The sequence below is a fragment of the Neolamprologus brichardi genome, chromosome 11 (assembly GCF_056152115.1).
Source record: "Neolamprologus brichardi isolate AB-2024 chromosome 11, ASM5615211v1, whole genome shotgun sequence".
NCBI lineage: Eukaryota > Metazoa > Chordata > Actinopteri > Cichliformes > Cichlidae > Neolamprologus > Neolamprologus brichardi.
Genome location: NC_142114.1, coordinates 6,833,057 through 6,857,885, shown reverse-complemented (window position 1 = coordinate 6,857,885; position 24,829 = coordinate 6,833,057). Strand labels below are relative to the sequence as shown.

The window sequence follows — 24,829 nt, the reverse complement described above, 5'->3', positions numbered from 1 at the left end:
AGCACCACATATCAACCAGTTACCTCAAGATACTTAAAAGTAGAGATGGTGTCTGTCTCCCAAATCCAAACTGGGAGCTGGTTCCACAGAAGAGAGGCCTGAAATCTGAAGGCTCTACCACCCATTCTACTTGTAAATATTGAGTATCTAAGGCTGCGGGTATCCTTAAGGTGAAGAAAAGCAGGAGCATAAACATCATTTTCTCCTCTTGGGTTTTCCACTTTTGTGAACTATGGAGAAAACAACGAAACAGGGATTGGTTTGGTCAATAATATTTATTCAGTAATTTCAAGGACCATTTCACTTTGGTCGAGAGCCATGTTTCTCAAACATTATGTTAGTAGTAGTAGAGACAAGGGTTTCTGTCTTTACCACTACTGCCAAAAAAAAACTCACAATGGGAATAGTTCAACAGTCAGTTTTAGTAAAGTACTTGAAGTTTCCCTTTAAACCAGAAAGGGAGATGCTACAGTATATATTTAAGGTGAAAATATAATTTTGGTTATCCAGTTTTGCTTAACTGGTTTGTCCTGACCAGTATTGCTGCTATTATGAAAACCTTATATGGTCAGAAGCTGTTATAAAGGAAAACGGTTTCGTCTTCAAAAGATGTTCAAAGAATAAAGCTATATTAGAATTTCAGAGCAAAACTCAGTCTTTTTTTATGACTACAGTGAGTGTAAACTAAGGTAGACCGGCCGAATGTTATTTGAGTTAACTGACCAGAGCAATGACTTCTCTACTCACCAGATTAGCCCGACTTGCTTATAACTTGCACGACTCACTCAAACCTGTGGAGAGTGGTATGAAAGAATTGATGTAGGCATAGTGACAAATGGCTCTTAGAGGAGCCCACAATATTAATGTGTTTTTGCATCACAGGCTGTAAAGTAGTTTAATTGCCCACAAGAAATGAAGCTCTTATCTAACAGTTTTTATGTATGCTTTCTGTTCTTGTGCCCCTCTTTCCACTGCAGTACATTGTCTGCCAACCCTTGTATCTTTCTTTCTCACAGAGAGCTGTAGTCAGAGGGCAGAGCAGCCTTTTCATGCATGGCTCACTTTGCTTATGTAAGAGCACTACTTAAACCTGGTTACATCACATAACAGGCAGCACTGTGTCAGTGGGTCACTGTGCCATACAACCACTGAACTACATACACTCTCCATGTCGGGCCCTTTTGCTGACATGTGTGAAAGTAGCATTGCTGTGTGCAGCAAGGCATCCTGTGCAGTTTGGAAGGGACTGTTTTAAGCTTATAAGCTTTTATGTATTAATTTAAATCTGCTGGTTATATTAGATAATCTCAACAGTCTGTTTAAACCAGGATGGCATTAATTAATCACGTACATGTAGTGAAAAATGACCATTTTGCTGCTCAATTGTTGCTGCGCCTGTAGGGTGCCAGCAGGGGGTCCTCTCTGTTTTCCAAATAATATTCCTTATGTATCCTCTTTGCACTCTTCACCCCAGCTCACACCGCCACCCACCTCCACCTTTCAAGCTGGTCTTTCTTTTTTTCATATTCTATTTAGCACAAACACACTCACAAGGGCTTGGAAGAGGGCAGGACCAGCCACTCCCACTGTTCTATAGTTCCATCATAAACACAGAGGGCGAGAGAGCCAGACAGCGAGAGGAAGAGAGAGAGCGAGGGAGGAGCATAGCTGCGCTGAGCCGAGCCCCTCTATGCCTCAGCACGCACAGTAGAGCAGACGCCAACAGCCACACAAACACACTCCCCTCTCAGTTACATGCACAGTCACACACATACCGCACGCACGCACGCACACACCACCACCTCCACCACCGCTGTTGCCGCCACCACTTCCACCACACACACAGTGACGGCTGCCAGGCGCAGTGGGAAGCAGGCCGTCAGGGAGTGAGCTTGAGAAGAAAGAGAGGGGAAGAGAAGAGAGTTGGAGGGGGCACCTTGTGGATCAGAAGGGATTTTCCTCTGTGTGAGTGCACGTCTGGATAACGCCATCTGCTTCTTCCTCAGCTAGAGGAGTTTTCACCACGGCTTTTTCTTTTTGCTCATCCTCCACGCCGGGCTTCAGCAGTATCTACCTATCTATCCCCGGAGCTTAACAAAAGAGGGAGGGAGTGAGGAAAAATAAGGCAGTCACAGCTTCAGCTCTAGACCACCCTCTCTCCTCCTCCGCCTCCTCCTCCTCTTCCTCCTCCTCCTCTTTTCTCCCCAGCTCCACATCCATGTGTGAGTTCATCGCTGATTTCACTGTCTTTTAAGGATAGAGAAGAGGACAGCGTGTGTTCTCCAGGATACAGCCGAGCTCCCAGAGGGATCAGGGTCTCGTCTGGTACACAAGAGAGGGGGAGGAAGAACGAGACAGGGAAACGCATACACAGGAAGAGAGAGAGAGCTGGAGAGAGACAAGAGAAAGACACTGGAAAGCAAATTGAGGGGCATGTTCAGGGCAGCACAGAAGAAGAGTGAGTCTAATTTTTAGAGCGGAGTGTGCAGGGAACCGGCAACCGAAACCCAGCCGTTCATCCCTCCTCCTTATCATCCTCTTCTTCTTCCCTCTGCTTTCCCCCCCTCTCAGTCAGGCTTTTCAATTCCCTCTATTGTTTCCTGTATTTCTGCTATCCTTTCATATCTTCCTTTCCTCACTCCACACCTCCTTCTCCCCAAACCTCTTTCTGCTGCCACTCCGGAATCTCTTTCCAGACCCACGCAAGGAATGGTTCTGTGAGATTCCCTTTGAGCTCTCAGACAAGTAGACGGACTAAAATCTCAAGCACTATCTGTTCTTCTATCCATTCCTCCTTCTGCGCGTGTATCACCTTCACCAGTGAGAGGAGAGCGTTCTCTCTTCATCCCCCACTCTTGGAAGCAGTCATTTAAAGAATTCAGGCCATCCCCTCGGAAGTGATCAGCCTCCAGGACCTTCAACTGGATTCCAGCTACATGGGAAAACGTTTGGAACAGCAGCCAATGTACCCCCACTACACCTACTACTACCCCCACTATCTCCAGACCAAGGTAAGATGGTCAGCAAGGTTTGACTTACTGTGTTTCTGTGTTGTAGATCAGCGCTTCGTCTTAAAACTGTTGCAAAATTGCACTCTTCAACTCCCCTTTTAAAGTTTCACCTTCCATGTCTTGTATCTCTTTAAATCTTTCCTAACCAGTGCAAATCAGTCCAGAGTGTCGAAGTTGTTGTTGCTTTTTTTCTCTCCCCCCAAACCTTTGTGGGGTCACGTTCCTAAGTCTGTGCATCAGGATCCAAAGAGTGATTGTGGCATATCTCAGGCGATCGTTCTTGCCTGTGTTTTACAAAACCAGCAAACACTGAATGACGGTAAAACGAGCATCAGTGTATATATGCTGGGATTGTCTTGGAACAGAGCTTGCTAAATAGCACTCTGTCCCTTGTCCCCCATCTGCCTTTAAGCTGGGAGATATTGATGTCACTCAACTGGATTTTTTTCCCCTTTTCCAGCTGCGCTGAGTGCTTGACCCTTTCCTCCCTTCTCTGACCCCACCAGCTCCAAGTTCAAGTTCAGGGCAGGAGGCCCATCCTTCCCTCAATCCTTATATTCCCGCCTACTTTGTCCCCCAACCCCCACCACCCTGAGAACTCCACCCTGTACCCCTCCCTTCTCTGGCAGTCCCTAGTCCATGCAACTCACCCATTATGATATGTTGTAGAAATGATTGATGGAACCTGATTTACTTCTCGGATTACCTAGAATGCAGAAAAACAAGCTCAGTTTATTTATTTTTTCTCTCCGCTCTGTCAGTTTGATCCCAGTATTCTCGCGCTCGCATAGAATGCATACACGGAGCATCTTGATAAATTCATTTCACACATACACGCACTGACACGTACTGGTTCTTCTACCACCGAGAAGGCAGAAAATGGGTTACGAAGGGCCTGATCGATAGCTCCTGCATCATATCACCCGCCATTCCCTCTGTCTGCTCTGATTCGTGTGTGTGTGTGTGTGTGTGTGTGTGCGCAACTGTCTTTTTTTTTTTTTTCCTTTTGTCATGATAGTAAATATGAGGAGTTGGCAGGTTTGCTGCAATATTTAGTAAATATGTACATGTCAGGCAAGAGCGATGGTGAGAGAGGCAATGAAAAAGTGTGGGAGTAGAATGCTATGAGAATAGAGAGATCATGCTACTGGTGGACAGAGTGTGGGAAGAACAGGTAAGAAAATTATTGCTCGGCTGTTAAAAATATGTTGAACTGTGAGCCAAGCAAAAACTGCACGGTGCGTTTGCAGGCCAACAGCAACACGTTTATGTGGAGTTCCAGACACTGTTGGTCGAATTACCCTCCCAATTACCGCTTTCCCGCGCTCATTCTCAGTAAGCATCTAAAGAAGTCTTGATGCAGGTTATAGAGGATTTACCTTAAAATACCCAAATGACTCTCTTACAAACAAAAATCAAAAGTGCAAGTGTCCATTTGAGCACAAAATATTGACCACAAAGAAGAGACTTTACAAATTTTCTAGTGTTTCTCTTGCGTCTCAAAGATCACCAGTGCATGTTGGTCTGCTTTCATTTTGTAAATTGAAATGGTTCCACATGGAAGACTTTTTTCACTGCTCGTTAACTTTTTATATTGCATGCCTCACTGCAACAAGTTGTGGACAATTACTATACAAATCAAAGCTGGTGGAGTCCACTAAACAATTAAACTTTTTGAGGCTCTGTATAACTGATACTGATCAACCAAAGCATGTCTTAACTAGCCAAAGTATCAACTTTGAAGTATCTGGTTGATCAGTATTAATGCAGGGATGGGTAGATTTTGTTCATGTTCACATGTTGGGCACATGAACTCTAAGAAAAGGGTCATCTCATAATGACTAAAAGGTATTGTAGTCCAAGGCTTCAATACTTCCAGTTTAGCAGCTGGCTTCCCCATATGAAGTCTAAGATTTTTTTCCTATTTAATTGAGGGATGCGTTTACAGATGACACATGCAGATTGTATTTGCAGCGTGTCGACATTACCCACTTATCTGCTGATCTCAGTGCTGCACACATTCACATCTGGGATCTGTCTGATGTTTTTAAGAGCGTGCTCAAGACGAACAAACAGAAGCTGAGAACTGTTTGTTAATGCACATCTGTGATTTGCTTGTAATAAACGTCTTCAATGATAAGCGCGCCTTTCTGTTTGCTAATTTGCACCAGAAAATTCACCTCTGCTTGTAGAGAATATGAAACATGTTGTTTTTAATTTTCCTTTTAATGAAAGAAACGTAAAGGCTATAGATGGTGATTGTTTCTTGGCACTCTTGTTTATTTTTTTTTCTTAAACCGGATGAATTCAAATGGGGGGAACAAATTATTGAATTTATCATCTTAACAAACTTTTTTTTTTTTTGTGTCAGAATGGGTTTTTGACAGTGTTCATTTTGTGTTTAACTGCTGTGCATTTACGCTTGTTGTTATGATTGAAGCAAATTCACGTTGAACTTAAAAGATTACTTTTTAAATTCTGTGCCGATATCTAGCATATCTCTAAATCTGGAGCCGTCTAATAAAACTGACTGTGATTTGTTGCTTTATTCCACCGTACTATGCTGCATGAACACGTAGGTTAGATTAACTTCAACACTTGATGCATGCCCGTTTTACGTGTACAGATGTCACTGTGTCACACTGCTGTGGCTTGTTCTATTATTTATCTCAGTCAGTTCAAGGTCATCTCATTTCTCACAAGTATTTGCAACAGGCATCTGACTGAAGCCATCACTTCATTCCTCACACTCCATCCCTCTCTTCCACCAGACCTCTCTTTGCTCTCAAGGTCATATCAAATTGGATCCTACCTACCCCAGAGTACACTCACACTGCAAGCACAGCTGAAAGGGTGTGTGTTCACGTATGCATTCATAGACAAATAAAACCAGTATCCGTGACTGTACATGAGCCTGCAACTTTGTCAATTCATGTATGAGCGTGAACTGAATTTATTTGCTCACTTTTGTGTGGATAAGTGTGGGCGTGTTATCCTGTGTGAGGTAAAGTGACTTTGTGTGCGCGCACGCGTGTGTGGCCTCTGAACAATGAGTCCCCCCCCCGTGCCTGACCCCTTTTCAGTGCAGCTTGCTGTCATTAAAGCCCCCCCTGTCCCAGAAGAACAGTCCTCTTAGAGTGTGTGTGCACCCGCACGTCTAACTCTCCATAGAAGTTCAGGCTTAGTTATACGTCTATATGGACCTTGACAACAGCCTTGTGTTGGATTGGTTCTTCTACTCTGACTTATAGCGGGCAGGGGTAGAGGATTGTTGGGTGGAAATGTAGCCGTGCAGGTATTTTTCTGGCTTCTTTCCTTTGTCTACAGAGGACAAAAGCAGAGAGACTAAACTGGTAGTATGTGTAGTATGTATTGTGTGCTCTCTTCGTTACTTTCTCCTAATTTACAGATATCTTTTTCCATTTCTTCCCCTCTTTTTTTTTTTTTTTTCCTCCTACTTTTGCTAACTGATCTGATGGGCCTCTTATTAATCTTGATTCCAGCAAGAGGAGCTTCTCCCTTTCTGAAAATCAATTGTGTGTGTGTGTATACACATGTAGTTTGCCTTCGCTGCCCTGCAGTACTAGTCTTTAAACCTACACACTTCCTCACTGTCATTAACACACGTGCACCACCTTCACATAGAGGCAGTTATGAAATGGCTGGCTTAAACTAACAATGGGGCAGATGACGGAGTGCGTGTAAATGCGCAGCTGTTAAACGGAAATTTACTCTTGCTCTGCTTCCATAATGGGCTATAGGTATAGTTGGTGTACATTAGCAGGGTGTGGGGAGTGATAGCATGGCCTCTTATGTGAGCCCAGTGGCCCTTAATCATGGCTGTAAGAGGGTGTGAGGGGATCAGGGTGAGGGTTAATGCACAAGTGCAGCTGCACTGTTAGATTCTGTGTGATTTGTTAAAATTTAACCTGTGTGTGTGTGTTGTTGCTGGAGGGACTAAAGCTCAAATCTGCCATTCTTGAATATAAGCAATGTTTCAGATTTTTCTGATTGCGCTTGTGAGCTGGTTTCATTTGCTTTATTTTTTATGCTTGTTGTATTGCTTAATAGTTACAATTATTTAATGAAAGGATTTCTTTTTTTAAGAAATGAAGACTGCAAAAATCCCTAACAAAATGTGCCAAGTATTTTAGCTTGTTATTGCTGTAATTTCCTGAGTGTTTTCCTGAGGTTGTGGTGGTGTCACTGCAACTTTAGCAAAAACAACAAACTGATATCTCTCTGGTTTGAGAAGAGGAAACATGGCATTCATGACACACAACTTTTAGTTTTGATAAGGCAGATTTTCTTAACTTTGTGTTACATACCTTTAATCTGTTACAGTGTAACAATATTAAATTAGCTCCATAACCTGATGGAGAAAGGCAAGGATTTTTTTTAAATCAATCAAGATGAAGTGCAGGCTTTCAGCTTTAATTCAAATAGTTTACGTCAACCTTTGAGGAATTACACCCATTTTTACACAATGGCCCCAATTTTAGAGGCTCAAAAGAAACTCGACAAACTAATATAATTTTAAAAGTAAGATTCTTTCTAATACTTGGATGAAAATCCTTTCCAGACAATGACTGCCTGAAGTCTAGAACCCACAGACATCACCAAATTGTCTGTTTCCTCCCTTAAGATGCTGCAAGGCCCTTTAATGCATCCATCTGCAGTTGCTGCTCGTCTTTTTCCCTTCACTTTTGGATTTAATACTAGAAAAGCATGCCCTGTTGGGGTGAGATCAGGCGACTGACTTGGCCATTGAACAATATCCCATTTCCTTTACCTTGAGCAACTCTTGGGTTGCTTTTGCAGAATGCTTTGGGTCATTATTTATTTGCACTGCTCGATCTGGCTCAGGAGGTAGAGAAGGTCGTCTATTAATCGGGAGGTTGGTGGTTTAATGTCTGGTATCCTTAAGCAAGACTGAACAAGTTCATCCTGATGCCTTCATCAGAGTCTAAATATTGGATAGAAAACACTTAGGCATAGAAAAAAGTGCTTGCATGAATGGGTGACTGAGGCTTGTATGCAGTAGAGTAGGAAAGCGCTATATAACAACCAGTCCATTTATATTTACAGTGTTGTTCTATTATTTTTGCAATATTTGGCTAAACACGAGAGTGCAGCCCTGTTTGCTATCATCAGTTACCAGTATACAGTTAGTGGCCTGGTTCAACTGGCAGCTATACATGTCAATGCCCCATAACACTGTCTCCACCGTCTTTGACAGTTCATGATCCAAAGCATATCATTCTGTTTCTGTCCGTGTCCATATCAGTCTTCCCATCATTCGCTTCTCATGTTGCAAGTAAATTTAGATTTTAGTTTTTTTTTTTTTTTTCTCTTTTAGTCTCCAGTCTTTAAGATCGAATGCATTGGCCAGCTATCTATGATAATTGTTAAATGGCAGGCTTCTTCTGCCCACGAAACTGATTGTCATTCATTGTTCAGTTAATTGTGAGTCTTTGGTGGTGTGCAGAAGCAAAACCACAAAATAATTGTGCATTCCAACAATTTATGGACCTAACTTTTTACCTAAGGTAATTCCTGGACACTTCCAAATATAAGCCAGCACTCGTGCTTGTCTTCAGTTTAAATGCAGAAACTTTCGAGTCTTTCTCAGCTCCCCAATGCTTTCATTTCGCTCATCTTTTTCGTGTATAGCTGTTTGACCACGCAAATAATTTGTCTCCGTATGCATGAATTTGCTAGTGAACTTTGATCTTTATCCGTGATGCCTCTCTAACTATAGCAGCTATTCATTTATTTTTTTTTTAAATTTTAATCTTTGCAGCTTGTGGTGATGATTGACTGAGGATGTGAATCTTTGATGATAATCACTAAGAGGGAGATAAGAGAGGCTAACAGGGAAAAAAAAGTCATATTATCAACCAGCTAATCATTAGTTTGCTGCAGATCAGTGTGCTAATATGCTCAGCGGCACACAAGGAGCTTTAATTAGGATAATGAGAAACAGCATTTAGTTGATATCAAAGTAATGACACATGCGGACATGCCTGGACATCTAAATAGAATATTCTGTCCCTTCAAAAATGAGCTTTTCACATTCAATTACTCCCCATTATGCGTTAGATAAATGTGGTCAGTAGTTGGCTTTGTTGTGATGAGTAAACCTCATAAAGGAAGGAGCGAAACGGAGCACACAAAACATGCCTGACCTCTTTTTGGCTTAGCTCGCTGTCATTAAAACACCCTGCATTGTGTAAACACAAAGAGAACATTAAAAATTTGATTAACTCATTCACCCATCATCCATTTCACATAACCTTCCCCCTTCCTTCCTCGTCTCCTCCCGAGCTTCTGTTCCTCCTCTTGTCAAATATAAAGTACTTCGTCTTAGCAGAAACAGCCGCCATAAATTATGCAGCACACATCTCACACACAGAGACGCTGAAAAGTGTGTGTTTAGTGTGCAAAGTAAACAGAGGGTATAAGCTTTATAGCCTTGCATGCATTCTGCTCATGCCCTGTTTCTTCTCACACATCTGCCTGCCTGCATCAGTTGTAGTTTTACAACCGGCAGTATTATTACGTGCATGTTGTTTAAAGACCCAGCTATTCTGTTTAGATTTCAACTCTGATCTCCATAGCATCGCATGCCAATGAAGAGAAGAGAGAATGGCCTTATGTTGCCGCCTTCTACTCTCCCTCCTTTTTTTCTCTCTCTCTCGCTTTTCCAGCCCCTATCCCACTGTGTTCTGGGCTCTCTCTCTCCCCTTTCCTCTCTCCTACCATCTGTTCAGTTTGCTGGGCCTGGGTAGTTTTTACTGCTTAAAAGGGACTCTCCTAACCACCCATATATGTCCATTTATTATTCTCCGTGGGCTGTTCTATTCTTGTCCCGGTACAGTAGTGGTTGCTGACCATTGCCTTACTATGTTAAATAGGAATGAAAAAGCTTCAGTGGGTCAGCTCATGCACGGAGGGGTGAGAGAAGCTCACCCCTGCCAGTTTTGTAATAGAAAAATATGTGCAGGAGGGAAGGAGAAGGCAGGATAGAGGCGAAAAAGGGATGTGAAGGAGACATATCAAAAAGAGAACAGATGGCTGTAGCAAAAATAATTCAAAGAAGAAAAAGAAGAGATAACGATCCAAAGGGAAATAAAGAGCGACGCTGTGAAGGAGACAGGAGTTGTAGGCTCAGTCAGGGAATAATGGTGCTGCTGCATTTTTTAATAGTTGGCCACTTTGTAGCGACCCTTGTCTAATGGATTCTCTGCCTCTTAAAAGCTCCTGTCAGAGCCCTCTACCTCTAACAGTTGCACAACGGAAATTACTGAAGGCTCCAACAGTCCCCAACACTTCCTGATAGAATAATAATATTGTCTGGCATCAAACATCTTTTTTTTTTTTTTTTTGGAAAAATATGTTCAGAGTTAAATTTACTTGCAGGAAGCAGAAACTAAAACACTGAGGGCTTAAGAAATGTCCAAGACCCGCACTGATATCACAACTCTTTGAGACGAACAGCTCTGGCCGTCACTTTGCTTCCTTTTAGAACACCGCTAAGTGCCTGACAAAGACTTTATTGGTGTGGTGAAAAGGGAGAGACACAGAGCACAACCTCTAGCTGTTAGCTATTTTAAGTGTGTGTGTGTGTGTGTGTGTGTGTGTGTGTGTGTGTGTGTGTGAGTGATTCAGTGTACAGACTATGGCCCCTGGCCATGAGCCTGATCTAGTTTGTAGAGATGGAAGATACTGTTCAGGTCTTCACAAATTACAGTGGGACAGCTCCAGATTTGCATTTTATGGCTTGTGGCCTAGAAACCTACTGTAAATACAGAATGTTAATAATCCTTAACGGTTTGTGAACAGATGGAAGGCTGAGAAATATGATGTGTAAAAAGGAAAACTTTCAAATACTTTGGTTAACATAATTTTGTTTTTTTATAGAAGGAATTTCAGTTTTTGCAGGGGTCAGTCAAATGCTAAGTGTTTCAGTCAGAGCTAAAATAATACCATGTGTTGTGTTTTAAAGATTCTTGTAGAGCATTTAGTTGACTGGTCAAGAGGCATTACATCAGTGCCCCTAAAGTATATTTGGTGGAAATATGATCACCATCATTTCTGAGGTGAAAAGTTTAAGACCTTAAAAACTGTTAATGGAAAAAAAAAAAGTGAGTTATGAAAGAATCCTGGACACTTTGGTGTAAACCTCCAGCTGTGCTCACGTGACATCAGCCAACCTGCACAAATCGGATGAGAGCAATAACAGCACGACTTTGAACTGCAAACTAACTTGGCTTAGTCTCAGAAGTAGAAATATTAACTTTTATTTTGAAGACCAAGTAAAGTACAGTGTTGTGGCATCATTGCTTCATCTGGAAAAGAAGAGGGAGATCTGCAACCTCGACAAAATATATATGGGGATCTAATGCTTCAGAGGTGCTGTCGGAGGGAGAAGGACATGGTACCTAGTACTTTAGCTACAACTAAGATATTAGGGTGCTGCTAGTTTGCTAATTCAGGATCATCTGTTTGCCTTGGCATAAAATGAATGGGAAAAGCTTAAAAACACTGCAACATATTCAGTATCCTTAAAAGTTGCATGCAGGAACATCTGACAAATAATACATTGAAAGATTTTTCTAGCTATCTGAAATTGGTTAGTCTTCCTGTTTTCATGTCCAAGCAAGAAAATCATTCAAATTATTATCATATTTTTGTATTTCACAAATTATTATGAAACTTACAGCACAGTTGTGGTTCTCTTTGGCATTCAACCTACATCCTCCTGCCTATGATCAAATCACAGCTGTACATTCAGTACAAGAGCACTCCCTTGTGATATTGTTTAATCGGTCTGGCTTCTGATCTAGAAGCTTCCTGTGATTCTCAGTACAACTGATTAGATATCTAGGATTTTATGAAAGTTGGCAGAGGCCTTCAACTTAACAGCTGTGTCTGAGATAAAAGCATTTTTGGAAAACTGGCCAAAATTGTTGGAATCATAGATAAATGTAATGACCAACAATGTTTGGTTTTTTTTATGATAAACTTTCAGATTTGTGCAGAACTCTAGTCTGCGTTGCTCATCTTGAGCTCTCTCTATATATCGCTGCACATGTAAAACTTTTCCTCTAATTATTTGTATATTCGGCTAAGAAAATAGTTTTTTAGTTGCCACTTCTTGTTTGTCTGTAGAACCACAAAATGTACTACGAAATAGACAATGAATCTATGAAGCAAAACATTCAGTTGTGGTCATTGTGCTGTTTTTGTTGATTAACACATTCAGATTTCATTAAAATACTTGATGAAAAAGTGCATTTTTGGTCAGGACTGTAGTTAAGAATATAACTCTATAACAAACAGACATTATTTGAGTGTATGGTGTGCATATAATTTTATTATCAACATCGGGGTTTGGTTTTCTTAATCATGTTTTCCATTTACTGTGTGTGTGCTCCCCGATGGAAATGCAGCGGGGTGGGTTTGTGCATTGGTGGACGTGTGATCTCTACACCAGGGACCAGATAGATAATTGAAAGATGGGCCTAAGGGATTTTCCCCATGTGGTGTTCTTTAGCACTTCCTCCTTTACATCTCCCTTTTTTGTCTTTTTTCCCCCCATTGCCCCTCATCTCTTTCTATCTCATGCGGTTTCAGGATAGTGCAGGCTGTTCAGAGGAAAATTTCCCCCTGTAAAATTCCATACATAGTTATGAGTCATTGCATTTTGTTAAAGATGTAGCAGTGGTATTTCCCTTTCCTTGTCTTGAATACATGAAATCAGCAGTTGTGCTAGAGTAGTCATAGCTGTTGTACTTTGTTTTTGTTTTTTTCCAATGAGGAAAAATGTGAAAAATTGACATACCATATCATGGAAGAACCTGGCATGAATAGCTAATAATTAAAACCGTAAGTTGTAGAACTATGACCTTGATGTCAATTTCTACTGAAAATCTTCTCCCCACCCACTTTACCTGCTTCTGTCTCATATTTTAAAAAAGATCAAAGCTTTCCAGTGTTGCGTAGAGGTTACTGGAGTATGACTGACTGCTGTCCAATCATGTACGATAAATCCCTCCAGAAGTGTGGTGAGTCAAAACCAACTAAATAGGTGCCAGGAGTGAGACCCCTGCAAAAACTGTGCATTAACTAGAAATCCAGCTTAAGATGTGCACAGGTGGGGGGTGGAAAATCCTAGAGCTCAGTATATTCCACAAATTTTCTTTGCTAACACCTATGGTAAACTTTAAAACACACATTAAGGTTATACCCCACAACATAAGACCTCAGTATTTAGAGATTTCTCACAAGTCTTTTCTGGGCCAAATAACTGCAGACTGATGGGGTTTTGAGTGTGTGTTTCTGTTTGAAAACTTTCGTTTATGTATGCTGGAAAGTAATGTGCGTATGGAATGAAAGCTTCACTTTTCACTGCATTAAAGTGCGCTTTCAATGTGCAGTCAGTCTCTTCATAATGGCTGCTACCCACTGATACCATTTCAGTCCTGGTCACTTTTAGAGTGCTTGCAAAGACACACAAAACATTGTTTTTTGTATCCAGAAGCAAAATGGATCGTCTCCAAGTGGGAACAAAGTCTGGTGCTCAACCTCTGTACATTTTCTTTCTCCGTTTGAGAGGAATTTTTAAAGAAACCGAGTTTAACTCCATAAAACTGCCACAGTGTTTGCCCTTGCAGACAGTTTAGCTGGGTTACAGACACACTCTTGTCCCTGAGCCAGAGGTGGCTGGCCAGAACAAACATCTCCTATTCCCTGTTAATGAAATCCTGAATAAAATTCTCCCTCCTCAGCTTGCCCCAAATACCCCCCCCCACCCCCATGTACGCACACACAATTGCACAAGTACACACATAAAACCATGTACTGAACCCCTATAGCCACACTCCCAGTCAGGGATTATCCTGTGAAAACACTTATTTTTTTGGACCCCAGTCAAATTACTTTTTGGACCTCTTGTGCTTTTATCAGAGCTGTCTGTGTGGGTGGAGGAGTGGTATACATGTGAATGCAGTCCAAATATAGGCTGATGCTGATTGCAGAGTTAGTCCAAGTGAATGCCTACTAATGACACTTGAAAGTTTGAATTTCACAGAATTTGTGTGTGTTAGAAATTCTGGCCTATATGCCAGTCATTTTCTAAAGATAAAAAGAGCAAATCGCCAAGTTGTGTTGCCTGCTGGAAAGCTGGGTTGAGGTTTATGAAAAATGAATTTGACATTTACAAATAGCAGGCATTGATATGAAGAACACGGCTAAAGCCCCCAATCAGTAAGCTTTTGGAAACGATATAATAGCAGTCAGCATATAGTCATCCTTTTGTTTACAGGGGTACAAAGTTACTGCCTGGGCAATGGCCAGCTCACTCGGCTGAGCACAGATTGTTAGGCTACATTCAGCTTTTATTCATTCACACTGCAGCATCTCCTCGGAGACTACCAGCCTTTTTCAAAGTTGTGCTAGAGTCTGCTGTAAGTATGTTTTGGTGTGTGACTTGAAGAGTGTGTGAGCATGCGCATGCACAGGAGTGTGCATTTGTGTGATGTGTTTTCCTGCTTGTGCCTGAGACACAGAGATGATGCAAGTGTGCCAACGTGAAAGATAAACAGACTAACGATGAAGGAGGAGAAGTAAAGTGTGCGCCTGTGTGCACGTGCACATGCGTAGTGGATGTGTCGAGGATGCAAACTAGCTTTGTAGCTCTCAGTGAAGTGTTGATTTAAGTGGAAGTGGAGGGAGGAGATGGGATAAAAGGCCTGACTAGATTAGGCTGGCACACACTACTGAGGCGTGTTGTACTGCCTGGCCTTTCAGCGCACTCTGAGCGCGTGCATGCGCGCTTGAGAGACGAGTTCTTGTGTGACAATGTTGGAATCGGGTTTGTGCGTGTGACTGTTGGACGCACTTGCTCTGGTGCTGATATCGGTGCTGCTGTACAATAAAGCAGCAGATTAGCCGAGCCACCAGAGCCGCTAGAACAGCACTGAGAACACTAATCATTGTTCTGGCATCTCAGCAATATTCTGTGCTGTACATTGTTTGTTACCACGGAGAAGTGGCATTGTGAAGGCGAGGTATGGAGGTTTTACAGTGTCAGCCACAGTGTGTACCAGATTCTTTATCTCGGTGAAGATGGGAGGTAGATTACAGCTAATGCAGCTGTTTATTTCTTTAAAAGTACTTACAACCTTTCAGTTCCTGCCAGTACTGAGGCCAAATTACTACATATTCAAGCTCCCCTATCCAGGCAGCCCTTAAAGAGTATCCAACCATAATAGTTCTTTGTGTAAGGCCTGCAGAACTGTCTCTCTGAGAGTGGGAGAGTGATGTCTGAGGGTTAAAAATAACTTTTAAAGTGATTTCAAATGCTTGAGGTGAGGTTATTTTAACTTGAACTGACAACATAGCCGCTTCAAAACGCTGCTTTTTTTTTTTTTTTTTTTTTTTTTTGAAGTCTTTTGCCTTTTATGATTATTTCTTTTTAACATTTTTGTTACATTCTGCAGCTGTTCAGGCAAGATGTAAGGGTTGCTTATAGGTGTTATTTGTGCAGTGCAGTTTCAGCTATTGAGACATTAACAAATACATGCTAACAAAACACTTGAATGAGTACCTGTCTATGGTTTGTCACATTTGGCAGCAGCAACCTGAGCGTAAATTGAAGATGCTGCTAAATAGGGTTTATACAAATGTAGTTATTGCTTCTGTTCACAGTAAGTAAACAATGAACTGTCAGAGGCAAGAAAAAGGGGGGAAAAATTTGTGAATTCCACAAGCATGCTGTCATTTGTGCTGAACCATTGGAGGAGACAGAGACATTTGTCTGCTACATGTGGTACAAGAGCAATCTGCATTTTTCATTGATTTAACTTCCTGCATAAATAATTAAGAGCCTGAGAGGCAGTATCTTCATGTACTGTACATTTTCATCTTTATATGTGCACAATCAATTTGTCTGGCTAAGTAGAAAGTGCATGGTTGATGGGTGCTTTTACAGGGTTAGTATGAACATGCGTCTAATTCTATGGAGCCCATTTTGACATTCATTAAAATGTACTTTGTGCATTTAGGATGTTTGGCATGCAGTACATGATGCTGAACATCATTAGGAGAATTCTCTTATCAGAGCTTGACATTGTTGTTGGACTCATGCTGACTTTGAACTGACCTGTGACTTAGGACTGACTCAGTCTCCCGATGCTGAATTTCACAGAACTTTAACAAATTTCCAAATCCATGCTAATATTGAACTTTATGGTGTGTGTATTGATTTTAATTAACAAGTGCTGTAACATTGTTGACTTTAGACATCAAGAGAAGATTCATTGTCCTGGTGTAGTGCCCACCATAATGATTGGGACAAACAATTTATGTAGTTTTGCCATTTTGTACTTTTGCTTTTGTACATTACCACAGCAAAATGTAAATCAATATATGAACAGAGTGCAGACTTTTAGTGTTGCTTCAATGGGTTAAAAAATTTATTTTTGTACAAACTGCTTAAGAATTACAGCCATTTTTCTTCAGTCCCACATTTTCAGAGGTTAAAAATTAATTGGACAATTGACTGACCAGCAGTTTTACAGCAAGGTGAGGCCCGCTCCCTTGCTGTTTCATGTGAAATGAAGCGGACACAATATCTGAAGTTGAGTCAAAGTAGTGAATTGGTATTTTTATAGCTTTCACTGTTATGTTAAATATGAGACCCAAAGAGATGGCAGTGAAAGCGAGAGAATCTCTAAACCCAAACAAACCTATCACAGAGAAATGGGAGGAGGCAGGTGTATCACTGTTAAAGTCGAGACGGCTTTCTGAATGGAAACGGATATAAGTATATACAAAAAGTTACAAAACACTGAATATATTCAAGAACCGGAAGTTCACACTAGATTTGGCCACAAAACTTCTAAAACGCCCAAAAAGTACAGAAAAAACCAGTGGAAAGATGAAACGGAGATTAACTTGAAACTGCTTACGATCCAAAGCAATGCCACATTATCTGCTAAACATGGTGGATGTAACATGGGTATGGGTATAATGCCTGCCAGTCACTAGTGTTTATTAAAGATGTGATTGCTAATAGAAATAGCAGGATAAATCTTTAAGGCTATACTCTCCTCAGATTTAGCCTAATGCCACAAAACTGACTGGACAGTGGGTCATTTACACTGTGAAGCAAGGCAAAGAAATGAGAGATTCTTCTATGGCCTAGTCATTCGCCTGATCTCAATTCAATAAAGGATGTTTTAAATACATAACTGAATGCAAAAAGACCAACAAACAAGCAGAAACTGAAAGTGGCTGCAGTAAAGTGAAGCTTGAGAGCAAAAGCAGCATTTATTGGTGTCCATGGATTGCAGGCTTCAGGCAGACATTGGCTGCAAAGGAGTTTCATCCAAGTATTAAAATCTTTACATTTATTTTATTTTCATTTTGAGCCTTAGAAAGGGGAACTGCGTATAAAAATGACTTTAATTCCTAAACAGTCCATCAAAAATTTTGTGAAACCTCTTGAATTAAAGATTAGTCTGCACTTGAGTCACACATTCATTGTTTGTACACAACCACAGTGGATTGTAAATCTGAGGCAAAACTACATCTTTATCCTAAAGATTATACAGGACACTGTATATAGAAACAATTACTATTTTAGTTTAGGAACCGTTGTTATGGTTTTTATTCAATTTTATTTCCCCACAGCAACATTAATAGCACATAAATAAGCTGCCATAACTTAGTTCTTGCAACAATTTTGTAAAATTATAGCCATCAGACTCCACTACCATTATGAACTACCATTATGATTAAAATCAAAGGCCTATGCGTGCGCACTTGTAGGATTAAATGAAACTGATAGCATGTAGTTTAATGTACAATCTCACACTCCTCAGTTACACACAGACACACACAGAGAAAGTGTCAGCCGCTAGATTAGATGCAGTGGAGACTCTGCGTACATCAGGAGGAGCTTTCAGTGCACTGCAGATAATACTAACTGTAGCACTCTTACCAATACCAACCCTAGAATTATCCTCTCAGCGGAGGTCTCAGAGTCCTCTCTGTCTCTCTCAAGAAGAAATCAATGATGTGTGGGACACTCCGGCAGTACGGTGGGGGACCCACCTGCATGCAAGGCATACAATAACTCCAGATTAGTCTCTTCTTGGTACAGAATAAGAAGATAATACAGTTGTAAGCTGGTGATATTGTTTTCAGTCTGAAGGATTTAACAAGCAGAATGTTTTTCTTTTTAAAGATAGTTTAGAGTGCTTCCTATTATAAAAAATCACACTGATGAATTCATACACTAAGGCTTTTTGTTTTTTTAATCTCATTAGGACCAAAGTGGATTAAATACGAAGCATACAGAGGTGAAACTGCTACCAATGCTACAGTAAGTTCATCCAAAAGATTATTTTCAGAAAGTCACTGTATTCCAGTCATGGATATTTCTTTTTACACGACACAGTGACTGTGACTGCATACTAAGGAACAGACCTGCTTATAAGGGTGGGTGGGTTAAATGAAGACCTTAGGAACATACCGCAGTGATACAGTTGGTGGGTGTCCTGCTATGAATTTTAGGGTCTTCCACAACACATAAGTTGGAATAAGGTCTTTGACTTGTCCAATAGCACATTATTATTCCTGGACATTTCTTTTGGTAGAATAACTTGAGTGCTGAAGTTGTCCTTCTGCTTAGCACTCTGTCTTTTGGGATTTAGCTAGTGGACAGATGTCCTGACATTTTGATTCCGTTTAAAGATAGAATGGTGTTATTATGCTTAGTTTTTTTTTTCTTTCTTCAAACAGGATGCATCTCATTTTAAATGAAACAAAATATTGTTCCAACAGCATTCTGGCTGAGCAGTTGCTTTCTGCGTGACGGTCCCACCATCCCACCCTACCGTAATAAGTGTTCTCACCCCTCAGACTATTACACACTTTGTAGTCAGCGAGTCCTAGCGAGGACAACAATAGCCTTGAATTTTTTTTCATTTGTAATCAATCTGAGGAATTTGGGAGTTTCAAACTCAAAGAAGTCTTTCTTGGAAATCTTACAGTGAATTACTTCCTCCAACACATGTTGTGAAAATCAGATCTTCGTCATCCTGTTTATTGAAAACAACTGAAATCTCTTTACCGGTTCCTTTTTTCCCTCCTTTTCTTTTAAAGACACTAAGACGCTAAAGTAAAAAAAGGAGAGTTGCTAGTTAGCCTGGAAGCGTGTGGTAGTTTAAACGTCCACAGAGAATTCTGGGTCAAAAACAAAGTTAAAGCAAAACAGCTGAGGAAAAGTGAAGCAAATAATCGGATTAGAGTAAGGAGTGCAAAGGCAAAAATAACCCAGTCAGGGAAAGAAGGGGGGGGATGTAAAATATGTAGAGCCTATAAGATAATCTTGTATGAAGAGAGTTGTTTGGTTTAAAGATCTACTGTCACTCTGGTATAGGAATCTCATTGTGCATCTCTCTGCATTGCCAGTGCACTAGAGTGGTATATGAGACATGTCAGGCGAAAAGCTGAAAGACAGTTCTAGAGAGTTCAAAACATACAATCTGGACTTTACAACAGTCAACCAGAGACATAAAGTCTAGCTGAATTACAGATTGAGTGACACACTCAGACAGAAGGAAAATGGGGCTGACAAAAGAGGAGTGGCAAAACAGAGACAAAGCAGTGGAGACAGACTTTTGCTTTCTTCCAAAGTATTGCCACAAGCTGTTGGGCTCAGTCTGCCAACCTAGAACAACTTCCCAGCGATAGATAAGCTTTGTGTGCAAGCGCATGTGTCTGTGAGTGTGTGTACATAATTCATAAGCAAAGCCAAATCATGATCTAGAGATTATCATGTCCAGTGGCACAGAAGTAGAGCAAGAGAAAACTATAGATGGACTGGTGGATGGACGGAAAAGTGTTTATAAGGGGAAAACTGCAAGGTTTATAGTACAAAATCATTTATAGGATGTACATATATATATATATTAACCCCATACTTAATGCAACAGCATGTGTTCACATACGCATTCCCAGGCACCTTCTGTTTCTCTATCTCCTTTCAATGGCTCCCTCCCTCTTTTACTTTCAAGGAAGGGTAATCCCTCTTGTAGTTAATGTGCTGTGACATTTCATGGTACAATAGGATTTGGGAGACACTATGTATTCTCATGGTGCCGGGGTCTGGCTGATAACCTTGCTGTCTGGGTGATTTTGGACTCCAGCAACTCTTGGGCTAGCTTTTATCTCACTTTGGAAATCTAATTCTCAAGGTAGAAATGCAATTCACGGTAACACAGACTGTGAGGTGACGCACCAGGGGTTATTGTAAAACCACAGTAACTGCATGCTGTCATGCATCATCTCAAATTCACTGCTAGTAACATCTGATTCATAGATTTAATGTGGCATCAGCTGCTGTGACAGATTAACGTTTTGCTGAGCGGCAGTGCAGGTGACAGCCAGTGAAATCTTTATACTTATGGAGTGGTGCATGCTGGATGCATACCGTGTGCTATTGGAGCCACTTGCCTTTGAGACGGTGTAAAAATATTGTATTCTAGGTTGTTTCCTGGAACGTTAGGGATGAGATGAAATGGTTGAGAATTTCCATGTTTTGCTGAGGGACATGAAGGGAGCAGAACATGTAATCATAACCAAGGAAGGAGGGCCTGTTCTCTGCTGCCACTTTTATTGTATTTGAAAACATGGTGCCAGCTATCACTGTCACCTGAAGAGGCATGTGAGATACAGCTCAACTTAGAGGAAAATCAAGTAAGTAGTTCATGGTGAGCTTTGACTTTTACTTGAAGCAAGTTGTGTTACGTGACATCATGTCATAGACCACATCTGTAAAGTCAACCACTTTTAAATCTTTGTTCTGTGAGAATTTTGGGCTTCTTTATATGGACAGTAAAGAAAAGTGCCAACTGCAAACAGTAAAAGAAGAACAATTAGAGAGCAGGACAGGACAAAAGTCTGTTCCTCTGCTTTTTTGCTGAATTGAGACAGAACGTCTAAATTTTAGGAAGAATCTTGGCGTATGCAATTTGACATGATACAGGCAGCAGGGTTTCGCCTTTGGATGAGCTCACGGCCAAAGTTCTTATCATGCCTGCACAGCTGATGTGAGATGGTTGGATATAAGGACTTTTCCCATCGCCCTTCAGACCAAGTGCCTAGGCAAAGGCAGTGTTGGAAGGGATGATGTTAAATGTTTTACATGACATTTCATTGTTTTCTTCTTTGTTTGGAGGAAGTTTAAGTGCCATAAATAACAGCATTAGCAGCTTAATTCCCCTCAGTTATACCTTCTCAGAATTCAAACAAAACAGCTTTAAACAACCTTTGATTTGGTTATGACATAATAATAATAATAATAATAAATGTTTATATTATCGCTTAGTTATTTAAACTGTAGTGAAGCCTCCGGTCTGAAAAGGCTAATTCGATTCACAGGTTGTCATTTTGATCTACACTAAGACGAGCCTTAAATCATCAAATGAATGACTTTAATCCAAGTCATGCAAAAAGGCTCCAACATAGTACAGAACATCTTCTGCCTAAGCTAAATGCAGATTACAGCTGAAGTGAACTGAGTGTTTATCTAGCTAACAGCCATACCAAGGGACTAACGTGTTGTCGCTTTGATTTGCCGTAAGATTTCTTTTGAGAGCGTGACAGCGAGCGTGAGACAGTGAGAAGTGTCACGCCCAGATTTATGAGACGGGCTTGGCAGGCCTCATATTGCTGTTTTGGCTGACTGTGTTATACCTGGAGGGAACTCGCTGCTGCCGCCGCTACACTGTAGCCAATTTAGCTGGAGCACAGCTGCTAAGAGGCTCCCCGAGGTGTGTGGGGGTGTGTGTGTGTGTGTGTGTGTTTCAGGATTAGCCACGGCACCAATTAAAGCCTCACACTGGTTTTTAAAGGATAAATTATTAACAGCAGAAGTGACCCCTCTGGTGGCCTTTCTTTCCTCCTTTGCTATTCTCATGTCTTTTTTCCTCCTCCTTTTCTCTCCAGTATTCATACACTTTTATTAGACTAGCTTCCCTTTCGTTTTCTTGTATTTGCCTTTCCTTGCTCTTGTTCTTATTTGCTACATTTCAGTCCTTAAAACTTAAAGTCTTTGTGCAACCTCTAAAAGATTGTAGCAGGCTTCTTTTTTTTTTTTTGTCCTGAGATCAAGTGTCCTTAAAGCTGCAATTTTACATCATATGTGTATTCCCCTTACTGAGTCTTTAGGCAGATTGATGCCTTCGGGATACAGTTGGGTAAGATTGTTGCTCTATGCAGCTCTGTTGCATTCTCCTTTTTCTCCCTGTGCTCAATAGCAAAAGCATGTTAGCCGGTAATGGATACTTTTAACCTTTTCCAGGTAATTTGATCATGCCTTTAAATCAATCCAAACACTGTGTCGGGGTTATGATTTAATGCGGATACACGACTGCTACTTCTGTTGAGCTTCTGTGTTTTTAAATAAATGGACGAACCATGTCTGTTGTGAATGCTTTAATCCTGGATTCTGAATTGCAGACGTGAGATGCTGTGCACAATCTCTCACAATAACAAAAGACATGAGACTTGAAATGCTTCACAAGCATAAATGTATTAAACACCACTTCATGTTGCCATTCAGTATTCCAGCTAATGGAATTTCCTGTGGAAAATTCTGCGACATCCCCTCGTCATAGTTGCTCATCATTATCCAGATGTGTTTTGATTTGGCAGTTGACTCTAAAATGTGATTTTCATTTAAACAGGAAAGTGCATTTTTGAATTAAAGTCCCTGGTGTAAAATTATTAAGCTTAACTCACTCCATGTACATCAGATTTTTACTCTGCCTCTCTGCCTGGCCGGCTGTGTTATGTATTTCCTTTTAAGTCATGGTTTGGCTTCCTGTCCAATCATCCACCTGCAAAATAAAAATATTAATGCTCAGTTATAACTTTGTTCTGGTATCAGAATTTTCCCTCTAGATATCGTCAGGTCATCATCTGATCTCACAGAGGTCAGATTTCACTAAATATGTTCCAGTTTCTCACACTCTGATTTCTTCATCCTTTCTTCTATCCCACCAATTTTCCCATTCCTCCCACCTCTGTCTTCTCTCATTCCCTGAATATTTGCCCCTCTCAGATTTGATTAAGGAATTTAATTAGAGCGAGGGACATAGTGGAGGAAGGAAGGAAGCGGCTAATAAATGTTCGGTGACCCAGAGAGAACAAAAGGTAAAGATAAGTGTATTTAAGTCAGACCTGGGGAATCTGAAGTGGAGGAGCTTATTGAACCTTATGTCAATAGCCAAGACTGCATAGATTTAGTTGTGCATTGATGCTGCATCCCTGCTCCTGCAGGTAAATCCTGCAGCACCCTTGAAGATTTACATTCACCAACCACTTTATTAGTCACAACCAGGCTAGTGCTAGACACCTATTTACTTTCAGAACTGCCTTAATTCTTTATGGCACAGAATCAACAAGGTGCTGAAGATTTTCCTGAGATTCTCGTGCATATTGAGCAGCTGTATATCTACTAATTGAAGATTTTACATGTTGTGCATTCAGAGAGGTGTTTTTTGGTAAACTAGAGAAGGATGGGTGGGAGAATGACCCCAAAATAGGATATGCGGTAAAGAAGGTGGATGCCACTTGCTTAGATTGTGCTACCTTTAAAACTTTTATTCCTTAACAGAAGGTAGTAAAACATAACCTCATCTTCTAGGATGTTTACTAGATGATGGTGGAGGGTACCATATTGCTAGCTGTACAATGCTGTCTCTAGAAGCACATACTTTGCTATTTTAAGGGCATAGATGCACTTAAACTACATGTAGTACACTACAAGTACCTGGATGTTGGCGCTATGTTGGCGCCTTAGCAGACTGGGAGGGACTTCAAAGCACTTTTCAGCCAGCTGGAGAATGTCGTGACCATGAAAGAAGTAACCATAAAACGGGCGCTTAAGCAGGACCCAGGAGACAACAGCTCAACGTTCACAGATTTTACTGGCACAACAGGTGTCTTCACAAAAGGAATGTTAAACAGGATGTGCATGGGAAGGAATCTGGCAACTTGGGACAGCAATCCTGAGATAGAGGAGATGAGCGTTGGACACAGTCCAAAGTATGAGTGAGTCCAAAGCTGTGAGCAAAAAGCACATTTAAATTGTGAGGTCTTACTTGGAAGTGAGGTGAGGTGAGCTGTGGGAGGAGCCACGGATCAGGGTTTGAGTGTAAGGAGGCAGGTAAGTCCAGAGGCTTAGTATAGACTATGTGCAGGTTAGCATATGCTACTTCTGGTGCGGAAACTCCTGTGGGGAGCTTTGTTTCCGGTGTCCTATTCACGCCTTGTTTACGGTCCAAAACAAGTTAAGTAAATGAATGAATCAAGTGGCGATTTACATTTCTATAGATGTCTTGGGCATTTACCCAATATATCTTTAAATGATGTTCATCGACTTGTCGATATTTTCCCCCCACGCCTCAGAGCAAAAGAGAAAAGGGATTCAAATGTTATATTTCTCAGTATCTGTAAACAGCTGTCCCTCGTTTATCGCGGGTGTTATGTTCTAAAAATAACCAGCGATAGGTGAAATCAAGTAGCCAATTTTATTTTTTTGACGGTGCAAAACGTTTCGTCGACATACAGTACTGCACTTCAGAGTCACACTGCTAGCCCGATTCTGTACTGTACAGGAGAGACGTCACGGAGGAGATCGTCTGCAGTGATCAGGACGCAGGACACAATGTGATGTAAAAAAAATAAAATAAATAAGCATGCAAACTTGCACTAAAAAATCTGCGAAACAGCGAGGT

The 24,829-nt window shown here is 41.0% G+C and overlaps 1 protein-coding gene across 3 annotated transcripts in view; it reads left to right on the top strand.

The window, feature by feature from the left end:
• Nucleotides 1-1,754: 1,754 nt before the first annotated feature.
• Nucleotides 1,755-24,829, top strand: part of rbms3 (RNA binding motif, single stranded interacting protein) — a 129,939-nt gene continuing 106,864 nt past the window's right edge. Inside the window, exon 1 of one of the 3 annotated variants that reach the window (XM_087848041.1) lies at nucleotides 1,755-3,011. In XM_087848041.1, the coding sequence (XP_087704167.1) occupies nucleotides 2,937-3,011 (75 nt within the window). In that variant the 5' untranslated portion in view covers nucleotides 1,755-2,936. The remainder of the gene's footprint in view (nucleotides 3,012-24,829) is intronic. The other 2 variants (XM_087848038.1, XM_087848039.1) reach the window with 2 other exon arrangements.